We start from the raw sequence: 11,482 nt of genomic DNA, 5'->3' as shown, positions 1-11,482 counted from the left end.
TATATATATATATATATATATATAGTTGTTTGAGATATTCGTCTCTTTTGCCGCATCATTGATATGTAAATAAGCGCGTCGTTAGCGAGGAATTATATTAAATAAGCCCTGGCCGGTTTATAAAAGGCATATCGCGATCGCGGATGAGCGTACTTAAGAGTTAATGCAAAATGAGCGTAACGATATCGGGCTCGCTTGAGAAACCCGTTCTTGAAAGTAAATATTTGTCGCAATTTTCTCTCGCGCGTTTACAAGGTAAATACCACGAGGGTGGCTCCTATCGTTGATAATGACGAAAAAATATGAAAATAAGATACAGCCGTTAACACGTAACCGTTGCATTAATTGTTTGATACTTTCTATACCGAGGGATCGTATCATATTTTTAATTTTTATGTTATATAAATATTATATAAGGGATGATTCTCTCCAAAGTAAAAATAAGCGAGATGTGATATTTGAGATATTTTTATGATAAAATTATATGTGTCAATTGTTTTTATGAAAAAAAAATGCAAATTCTCGATAAAGAAATGTTTAACAGAAATGAGTGAAAAAAATTACATTCGGTCAAGGCGATTCTTCATGACTAATAATATTTTTGTATATAATAATTTCCAGTTCTAACAAATTGCGCGCCAATTATTTATCGATCTTGAAACACAGTTTCTAAACTGAAGCTGGATTGCGTAATTAAATTGACAAGCAATTTAATATTAATGCTAATGAGCATCTTTAAAACATTGTAAAAAATTTATTGCGAAAAATATCACAGCCGAGATATGAACCTGATCTCCCTCATTCCACGCGGATATTTTACCAATTCCAACCAATTTACCACCAAGGCATGATATTAATCGCAATAACAAGAATATATAGGAAGAACGTCTTTTACATGCAATATAAGTAAATAATAAGTGAAAATTGATTGAAAAAAATGTTCAATACAAATGAGTGAAGAAAGTCGTATTCGATCAAAATGAATGTTGATGCCTAATACTTTTGTGTGAATTTAACAATTTCCAGTTCAAACAAACTGCGCGCCGAATATAATCAGTTTGTTTGAACTAGAAATTAAATATAAAATTCACACTAAAAACATTATTAAGTACCAAGACCTGCCTTAATTGAATACGTCCTTCCTCACTCATTTGTGTTGAAATTCTTGATAGATTGTTCATTCAAACAATACGCATTTTTACGGCTTGAGGTACTCATTTACCTTAGCTGGCGGATTGGAGAACATCGCTTGGTGACCGTCGCGGCCGTTGCTGCGTAATGAGACTCGTGTGTACACGAAGCGCACAACGGTCTCCAGTGGAGAAAACCTCGCGAGCTTCCACATGACGCAGAACGGGAATAAATACCTGATTTACCACGCTGCATCAAGATTTACGGCAGTTGCTCCTGTTCGTACGTATAGCCCGTCCGTACGTTAGCCACTCCCTTCCATCAGAAGTGAAGAGAGCAGGAGTAGCTCTTAGTGGCAATCTCGGTTTGGGTATAACTTTCTTAACTTTCATTTCCTAAGTGTACGAAATATCTTTCGCGGAAAATATCCAGCATAAACGAAGAAAGCAGTACGTGATTATAGATGGAGAGATAATTGCGGCTTAGCATAATTCGCTCCTAGAGAATATATACAAGCGCGCGATGCGCAGCCGTGATTAAATTAAACTGCGGGTTGTATTTAAAATATGATGCTATTAAAGAAGCATCTATGTTAACCCTTAACCTGACGCAAGATTACGGAACATGTGGATTTACAATTGTACGACTGACAATGAGTTACGTACCGTGGACTCGTAGAGTATCTATAAAAAATAACGAAGTGAAAGTTCGAGTATTGAAAAAGGAATATACACAACACACAAACACATATATTTATAAATATTCATTTTTCAATACTGATATATCACAAAGACGGTTTTGTGTTCCAAATTAATTACATAAAAAATATAAAATTAATAATAAATAATTGCATAAATATATTATGAAAATATTTGACTGATCGCGTGTTTATATTACTATATCCACGAATAACTTAAAAGTAGAAACAATACACCTTCTGCATGCTTGCAGACAGAAACGATCTCCAAGTTTGCGCCGTCTACGTGATGTTTTGACGCTTTGCAAATCGCTACATCTACTTTCTTTTTCTCTTTAAAACGCGAAACCTTCGAGAATATGTTACGACGTATATTTTGCTGACGAAAAAGTTTTGCGCACATACATTTGTATTTTCAAGAACGACATACTATTTTCCGTCATAAATTTCACAGTGCCTTGCACATTTCTGAAAAGCAGGCAGCTTATACTCATGTATTTTAATCCTTAAATTTTTATTTAAAAAAAATACATAAATCAAATAAAAAAAAGGAATAAAAAACGAAAAATAAAATATGTGCGAAGGATTTAAAAAAAATAAAGAATTCAAGAGAAAAATGACAACACATTTAGAGATTAATCCGGCTTGTAGTTACATAAGCGCAATGAATACAACAATGTCGTAAATATTAAAATAACAACAAAAATTAAACAAAACTTTATAAATCATAAATCGAATAAAGAGTAAAATGCCTTTTAGAACCAACCCACACACACATGGACGTTAATACAAAATTAATGTCAATCTGTTAAGACAATTAATCAACAAATAAATAAAATAATAACTACATTACTATTTTATTTACTTGTTAATTTATTGATTATAATATATTGATATTAACTTCGCATCAACATTCGAGTCTAAAGGGCATTTATTACTTATAAATATTGAAAATGCAGATGAGAGAAGGATCCATTTTTTTCAAATCCATATATGTTATGTCAAGAGCGTAATATAGAAACGATAGAGTTAGTAAATCAGTACGCACGATTGCGTTCCCTTAAGGCGCCATCGGCTAAAATGGAATTCTGCTTTCGACGTCGATGTAACGAGAAACACATACACACAGGAATACATTTCCCTCTTCATTTCCAGCAGCCTTCAGTTGTCCACGGGGGCGGTATATAAAACGACTTTTTATTCACGCTTCGGTAATCAACGGGACATCTCCGCACTTTCGAGTCGCCACAAACGAAAATAAAGGAATGGAGAGAGCGGGGATTTCATCTTGTATCGTAGGCGTCGATCCGATAGCCTCGATTGCCACGGACGTAACGCGGCAATGAAGGGAGAGAAAAGCGAGCGAGAAAATTGGGATCGAGTCGTGGCTGCGAGCTAGCTGCTTCCAATATCGATGACGTTCGGCTTTTACATTGGTGAAAATAATTATAAGCTCGCTTATACAATGGCGCGCGAATCGCGTCGCCGCAAGGAACACCACGCAGTGGAAACTAATACGGACCTTCTGGTAATTTTGCGCAAAATGCAGCTATATAAATGGCAAAACGGTAATTATCGTGGCGCCAGTTCCCTATGCTACGCCACGCGACACAGAGAACACAGCTAGTATAAATTTATGCGCCATAAACCTCAGGGCAACGTGGCGCGACGGCGAATGCAGCCAAAGTGCACAAGTGTAAGTGCGACAGAACGAATATTATAATAATAAAAATTGATCTCGACGTTAATTCTAATTAAGAAATCAGCTTTTAAAACTCCGTTAAAATTATCACCATCATTTTATATACACTGCACTACGAAAAAGTATTGTAAATTCAGATATGGTACATATATACTGTAAATTATGAATTAGTATATGTATATGTATATATAAATTCACATGAAATTATTTAAGCATTCAAGACCGGCAATTATGGGCCTTTATTTCCTATTGATTGTGTTTTCACGTGTACGCGGTCCAATAAGATTCTAATTGTCTATTGTAGAATTCTCAAATTTTGTAGAATTTTTAAAAAATGATTTTCAATTTTTGTTATTTAAGTAGTCTAATAACTTAGCATTTTCTAGATAAACGACAGTTCATTTGTAAAGAAAGCGATCTTATGCATGAATTATAATGCGCGGTTTTGGGGATTATCCTTCTGTCAGCTAATCTATTTCTTATAATACATAACGTTTCTCTTTCTGCTATGTCTGTCTACTATATTAAAAAAGATTCTTTTTCTATTCTGCTTTCTCTTTTCTTTTGTCATTTATTTTCTCTTTATTCGTTTATTGCTCTTCGTTATGCATATAGATATCGCTGGCGATTGAGACACACTCGTCATCAAGACTATCGACCGAAACTCACCCTCTCAAACGAGCGGTCGTTAACTTCGCAAAAAGTGTACCGTTCGAAAAAAATCATTTGCTACATATTCAGCGCGTCCATTCTTGTAAAATTTTTTATGCGTTCTCGCGCGAGCCGACGCGCGTTACGAAAGGTACGGAGATTGCGTAATCACAACTTATAAGCGGATCGCTTTCCGTAATCGAGACATTGCGGTCGATACCCGGGGGACTTCCACGGTCGGTTGAAGACCGTTTCCTCTTGAATCGACTCGATCAAACGGACACACCGCAAACAATCGCCGCCGGTTCTCAGGAGCGAATCGAAAGCAAACGTTTCAGCACGGCCACAATGTACCCTCGACAAGCCTTATATCGGGATAATTAGAAGAGAATTGCTTTGTCATTTTCGACGTGCAATAGGGCACTTAACAAGCTCGTTTACGATCTACGCGCAATCTGTGCCCCTTATGTACGGAATTTAATTAGATTCGAATAGAGTCTCTCCCCATGAGAGGCTCTCGTCATTTTGCAATGTAATTACGCGGTGACAATGAGAAAAAGCACAACTTTTTTCTACTTCCGTGTTTTTTTCGTGGAAAACTCAGACTTTTTACATTGTTACAGAATATCGAAAAAATACGGGATAATCAGATTTTATTCTGATAAAGTTAATTTCTTTTTTTGCGAGATTTTATTGTTCTCTTTTCATCACAAAAAGAAGATATATAATATTCTTCTGTTCAAAGTAGTGACACATTTATAATATTAAAATAATGTACTAAATATGAATCGGCTACCAAGCTTTTTCGTGCTAATATTCGTCAGTTATTACAAAGCGAAGCGTATTCAGTTACTCAATGCATATTCTACCGTACTTAGGTAATCGCCGCTATCCAGATAGTGTGCAAATAATACCGTTACAGGAACACGACATCCTAGGCATATCGTGTACACCTGGTGTCGTTGCCTCCTGACGCCAATCGTGCGAGGTGTTTTAACGAGCGAACTTCTGCCTGCAAATTTTCGCGCAACCGTTCTTACGTAAGAGATCTGATATCGATCCGTGGAGAGATGTTCGCCGCGCATTAGCAACCCGACACCGTTATAAATAACGTTCGTTCACTTTCGTGAACGTTAACAATGTGATCATTTGCAATGCCTAGTCGCATAACAATACTCACACAATGACAAAGGAAATGCTCTGTTGGTAAGAGAAAGAGAGATTATTATTCGCGGTTATTATTCGCACGCCTGATCAGTACGAGTAGGAGAATTTATCATAGTCCGAGACTTAAAAAATCACCCGGGGAACTCTCAACAATCGGATCATTTGTTTTGAAAAGTGCATGAGTCAGTACAATTGAATTTCATAACAGAGAGACAAAGAGATATAGCGGAGAATAAATGATACTCTGTACTCGCGTATAGATTCGGATTGAGTTACATTTTCTAAAAGCATTGCACTCTGTACGTTTAATTTTTTTTATCTAAAATGTGCTACTTCAAAGCATCGACACGTTCTTGTAGTTCCTACATTCAATGTACAAAGAAGGACATATTTCGCATGACTGATCAATAAACATTGAATTAAATTGAGTGATAATTTGTATTGTGAAAGAGGGCTTTCCAATTTCATTTTGTTAGTCAATAGCAACGAATACTGCATTCGCAAAATAGGAATAAATATTGATACTGATGCTGCCGTTATTAGCGAGATTTAAATTCCCCAGAAACGCAGATTGCATGGAAAGTAATCGCAAATTCACGGAAAGAGAAATATCTCATACATTACGCGTATTATCAGCACATATGTGCCGTTGTTTTGTCGGCGATTGTTCTGTCTCTCTGCGAGAAGTGGAATGGTTTGCCGCAGGATCACAAATTATCATAACGACATTCCGAGGCTATCGTCAATGCCGTCCATTTGCCCGAACCGGCCTGAACGTATTAAATACAATGATAGTTTTATATTTCAATGAAGAAAAAAAAAAACCGTGCGACCTTCAATTTCACGCCGATACAATTTTCATGGACGATTTACGCTATTTTAATCAATATATATGATAAAACAAATTAACTCACATAAATATATAAAATATACAGAGCACTACTCTCTATATAGTTTATCAGGCAAGAAGAATTTGAAGGAAAATCAATAATGTTAATCTTGTTTCTATATTACTTTGTATGATATATATATATGCAAATTTTAATCACCAATAATTGCATTTTAGATTGAACCGACTCGGGAGGAGATAAACGAACGTACTTTTTAATTACAAGCATATTCCGCATTCCGCGCGCGGTTCGAAACGTGACGGCGACCACGAGAAGCGCGGGAAACCGTAACGAAATCGTGATCCAGCTTAATACAGGCCTCACGATTATTGCGAGAGACTGTCGCATCGTCCGTGGCCGCCGGGCATCGGGGAGCCATCGTCGAGCAAAGTATTTTACGTGCAAATGGAAATGATGGGTTGCGCGCCGAGCTTATAGGTATCTCCCTTTCCTCGTCTTCCTCTTTGCCTTCCGAGAGACCCGAGTGTTATTAGGTGAAAGAAAAAAGAGAGGCGGAGAGAGAGAGAGAGAGAGAGAGAGAGAGAGAGAGAGAGAGAGAGAGACGAGTCGAGAAAAAGATGGGCTACCGCACGCCGACGGGAGCTAGGAACGAGTCATTAAGCTCGTTAAGATTTAAATCCATGGCCGGGTACGAGGTTTTCCGTGCGATTTCCGCTTGACGGGCGTGGCGTATGTTCTCCATCCATATATAGGCGACCTATACGTCCCACATCTTCAACACGATCTGCGTTTTCTCTCTGCCGGGGCCGCGAGTATGCGATAATCGAGCCGCGAGCTCGCCTACGTGGTAACTGTACATTGTGGGTCATTGCTTGCGATAAGTGCCCTGAATGTCCGACATTTTTGCGAGATGTTAATGGGCCCGATCTTGGACACACCGTGCACGCGCGGGGATATATTCTCCTTTATCGATTAGCTATGCCTAACCGACACGTCGAAATGTCATAGAGACGCGGTTATGGGCGAAATTAAATTTGCATAAACGTCACAGGCCGGCTCGACTTGCTCGCTCGCTACGGATTTATGTCAGTCTTCCGGGACGGAAATCGTGCGGCTGGAGGGCAGTTACTCTCCTAGAGGAAATTCACCTACTTTTGACGATTATGCACGATTTCACGCGACAATCTCGATCGCTCCGTCGTGATCCATCATTATCGATACGATAGAATATCTTCCTCTTTAACGCTTTCCCGTTAATGACACTTTGATAAATCGGCCTTCGGACTTTATTGAACGCACAATTACAAATTTATTGGAAATTACTTTCTCAGTTAAGCTGAAAGAATGCGAAACAGAAGGCAACATTGCTTTTTAGACAACTTTCTTTAGACAACTCTCGACTAATGGTGCAACAATAGCTCAATGCTGAAAATTGCAATGTTACAATAAATAATAATTGAGAATTGTTGTACTCCCTTTTCTATCAATAACTGAATGAAAAGAAACAATTAAAGTTATCAAATTCGTTAAAGCATTGTTAGAAAATAGAGCGATTAACGGTTGATTTCGAGAATTATTAACGCTGCGTTAATACTTATTGCGTTCTTAGACTGACGTCAAAAGTGAGAAAAATACATAAAGAAACTTTCTATAAATTATATTAAAATGTGAGTACTTTTAATAAAACAACATTTGCAGTTGATAGAATAGATATGTAAAATATGCCAAAAACTTCTCTTGTGTTCCGGTATAATCAATAAATGATCATACATTTGAAATTGAATTATGTATAATCAGAAAACAAAACAAGCTGTATGACAATTGAATTGAAATCAATATAATTTTGTTCTATTCTGAAATAAAACGGGAGAGTTTTTTCTGTACATTTTACAAGTGTACTCTATCACAAACGCAAATATAATGTTATTTCATTGAAAAATATTTCTATTTCTATATATTTTTTGTAAGAATATTCATCGTGTGTTTTCCCTTCTGACGCCAGTCAGAAACCAGTGGTTAAGTGCAAAATCTCCTGAATTCGCGATCGAAAGTCTCGAACCGTCTGTGGTTACGATCGATCGATCGCGGATCTACATTTTTAATGGCACCGATAACGCACCTGGCGCAATAATGCGCGCCTTGATGAATGAAGTATATTTCATGTCGCGCGGTCCGTAGGAGTGCTCCCGTTTTCCGAGATAATCGGCGGTTAGAAACTCGCTGATCCTGTTCACGAGCCAATCGCGAATTAAACTCGAAGGCAGACAAATCGGTTCGCCCGGGCGATCGTACGCGCACGTGTACGCCTTTTATCGACGACGCGCGCGAGCGTAATCGGATGCGCGCGTAATCAACTCGCGCCTACTCCGAATTAACTTAGGCGATAAAACAATTAATCGGGATCGAGGTAAAGATTATCGTTGCTCGCGGTTATCGAATGCATCCGGGGCGTGATTTGAGATTCAATTGCGATTTCCGCGAAACACGGCGTAAATCGTGAAAACTCTGATAAGCTGTCGCGAACGGCTACTAGATTTTATATACGCGATTATTACCAATTGGAGTTTCAGTTAAATCAGTGTGTGAGATAAGAACTCATCTCTGCGAGCGTGATTACAAAACCCACGGAGGTATAATTCAAAGATAACAAAAATAGTAAACGAGATCTTTTGCAATAACATGGTACACGCTGATATTGAAATGAATATCGATATAAATATCCTCGTCGTTTTTTCCAAGTAGCTTTTTACCTTCGTACGAGATATGGCGAAAATCCTCGGTGGCACGAGCGATGGCGGTGAGGATCTGCAACGTCATCGCGTACACGGTCCACCGTTCCATCTTGGCCGCGTGCAGTTCCCGCTTCTGCAACATGAAGCATCGATTTTTTATTCTGACACATTTTTTTACAGGTCATGTGGGAGTGGAGCCGGAATCGATTATCAGGGCTTCTAATTGGGACGCGAAGCATCTCGGGTAGCACGCATTATTGGGGTCGAGAAAGCTTGACTAATGGAGGGATATTGGGAAAAGGGCGAAATGCTCAGAAAAATAGCCAACAAGAGAGAAAAAAGGAAATGACAAATTGATGCGAGAGAGAGAGAGAGAGAGAGAGAGAGAGAGAGAGAGAGAGAAAGGCTCTCTCTATCTTCATCTCCTTGACACATTTGCATGTTCGTGTCGTTAGGTTATGTCCAACGAAACGGCCTTGGACATTTTCTATGCCTGCAAAGCGGGCAATGCGGGCGTGCTGCAATTAATTGCACAGAGATAAACCGCGTGATTTGACGGTGCGATTAAGATCGATCGGACCATTTCTCAGTAATTTGCGACAGATTCTACCAACGATTTCTTCACCGATTCTCGACGGTATAACTAATCGCTGTCACGTATGTTCCATAATGTTCATCAATTAAGTCACCAACGGTTCATCTAGACGGTCTGGAAGGATCCTCGAGATCATTTTCAACTGTCCCGCTAGTCCTCGTTGATGCAAATCGCGACAATTAAATCCACGGATCGCGTGTGGCGATCAAATTGCAGCGTATTGTTTAATTAATTCGATAAGTTAATAAAGTCCTATTAATTCTAGAAACTAAGTTAACAATATACGCGAGAGGAGTGGAACTGGAAATTATATACTAAACGCAACAATATGAGAAAGTTATACGAGAGTTTCTACTTGTAATAGACAATATAATCGCATCTGTTTCATCGTGCGAATTCATTCAATGTTAATTAATAATTCCGATTTTTCTATTCTTCTCTTTGCGAAATTATTACATTTGTAAATAAAAGATATGCTTTCTTAATTAATTAAGAAAGAAAGCTCTTTCTTTTGATCGTAATTCTTCTCGTTCATCACAGTTAAAAATTGCTTCTTTCAGCGTATTTATATTAAGCAAAAGAACTCGAGATTAAATGACGACCCGAGCGTTTCGTGAACAGGACGAAGAGTAGCTCAACACGTATCCAATTAACGTGTGACTATTTAAAGGCGACTATTTAAAGGCTAGCCGAGTTAGTGCGCCAGTCGTAGAAACGGCTTCTTACGGCGCGGTACCATTATGTCGAATAATTACCAGATCACCTTGAGATCGGACAAAAATCACGATCGGACCGGACATGCCGACTGGGATTCTCAGAGAGGCTTTGTATCTCGCCAGTGCTACCGCTCTTCTCAATGAACGGTAATTAATTATGCGACCCAAAGCACTCGGATCAACGACGGTTCTGTCCTGTCAATTAACATCCACCTTTGTTACTCGCTCCAGTCCGTTCATAAAAAACTATCACGATTATCTGGCGAACATGCATTCAATCAAATATAGCACGGTCATGTAGAATCACGCTTTCTTTGTGCACAAAAGCATTGTAAGAGACAGCAACAAAACAATGTTAATGAATAAGATCTTATATCAATAATTTATTGAATATTGGAAATTGTATCCGTTTTACATTTATTTTGATAAAATATTTTAATTTTGATGGAATATAATTTGTACGATACAAATAGAAAGGCAGATACTCTCCTCATAAAATTCTTTTCTGACCATCTCTTTTCTTATCATAGCAAAAGTCCAGCGATTCAATGTTGAAAATAAACCGCAATAAATTTCTATAAGACTATTCGTTAAAAAGAGAATAATTAGCCTTGAAATTTCAAAGGCGGATTCTATTCTATTTCGTTCCGCGACGATGATCGCGTAAAAAACGGACTCGGATAATTCGGCCGATCTCTCCTTTTACGCTTATTTTACAACGGTCAGCCGCGATTCAATCGCGTTCCAATTCGCTTTAGGCCTTGCGGCGACGACGAAAAAAAAGGTGGCAGGCGGGGTATCTGTACGTGCGCACCCCGGCAGCGATCGGAACGACGCTTAATGCACGTGAGGCTTCCGAGGAATGCAGATGCACGTATATACCGCGGCCGCATCTCCCGCGAGATGATTTATTCATTTTGGCATCGTGAGACCCGCCTGCGAGAGAATACTCTATGGCGAACTCCCGATGTTGTACGTTTCATTCATCGATATTCATAAATGTCACAGCTGAGTCCATGTGATTTGACGGATTGACCTTACCTCTTATCTCACGTAACGTTATACCTCGCTCGATCGCGACGACTTGGACTATTTAAAGCAGGCCTGTCCAATTTCATTTTCCGGAATCAAAAGGCAAAAGCCATCGACACAAAATAATTCAATGTACGATTTCAAGGACTGTAAAGGGTTGATAACAAAGGGTAAAATAAGCGTAAAAGGAGAGATCGGCCGAATTATC

General features: G+C 38.6%; 1 protein-coding gene across 2 annotated transcripts in view; it reads right to left on the bottom strand.

The window, feature by feature from the left end:
* LOC108752339 (semaphorin-5B) overlaps nt 1-11,482 on the bottom strand; it is a 109,716-nt gene that overhangs the window by 61,346 nt on the left and 36,888 nt on the right. For both annotated transcript variants that reach the window (XM_018493123.1, XM_018493124.1), the window contains exon 2: nt 8,950-9,064. In XM_018493123.1, coding sequence (XP_018348625.1) covers nt 8,950-9,040 — 91 coding nt within the window. In that variant the 5' untranslated portion in view covers nt 9,041-9,064. The remainder of the gene's footprint in view (nt 1-8,949; nt 9,065-11,482) is intronic.

Source organism: Trachymyrmex septentrionalis, unplaced genomic scaffold (genome assembly GCF_001594115.1).
Source record: "Trachymyrmex septentrionalis isolate Tsep2-gDNA-1 unplaced genomic scaffold, Tsep1.0 scaffold6, whole genome shotgun sequence".
Taxonomy (NCBI): Eukaryota; Metazoa; Arthropoda; class Insecta; order Hymenoptera; family Formicidae; genus Trachymyrmex; species Trachymyrmex septentrionalis.
This window is presented reverse-complemented; position numbering and strand designations above follow the sequence as displayed.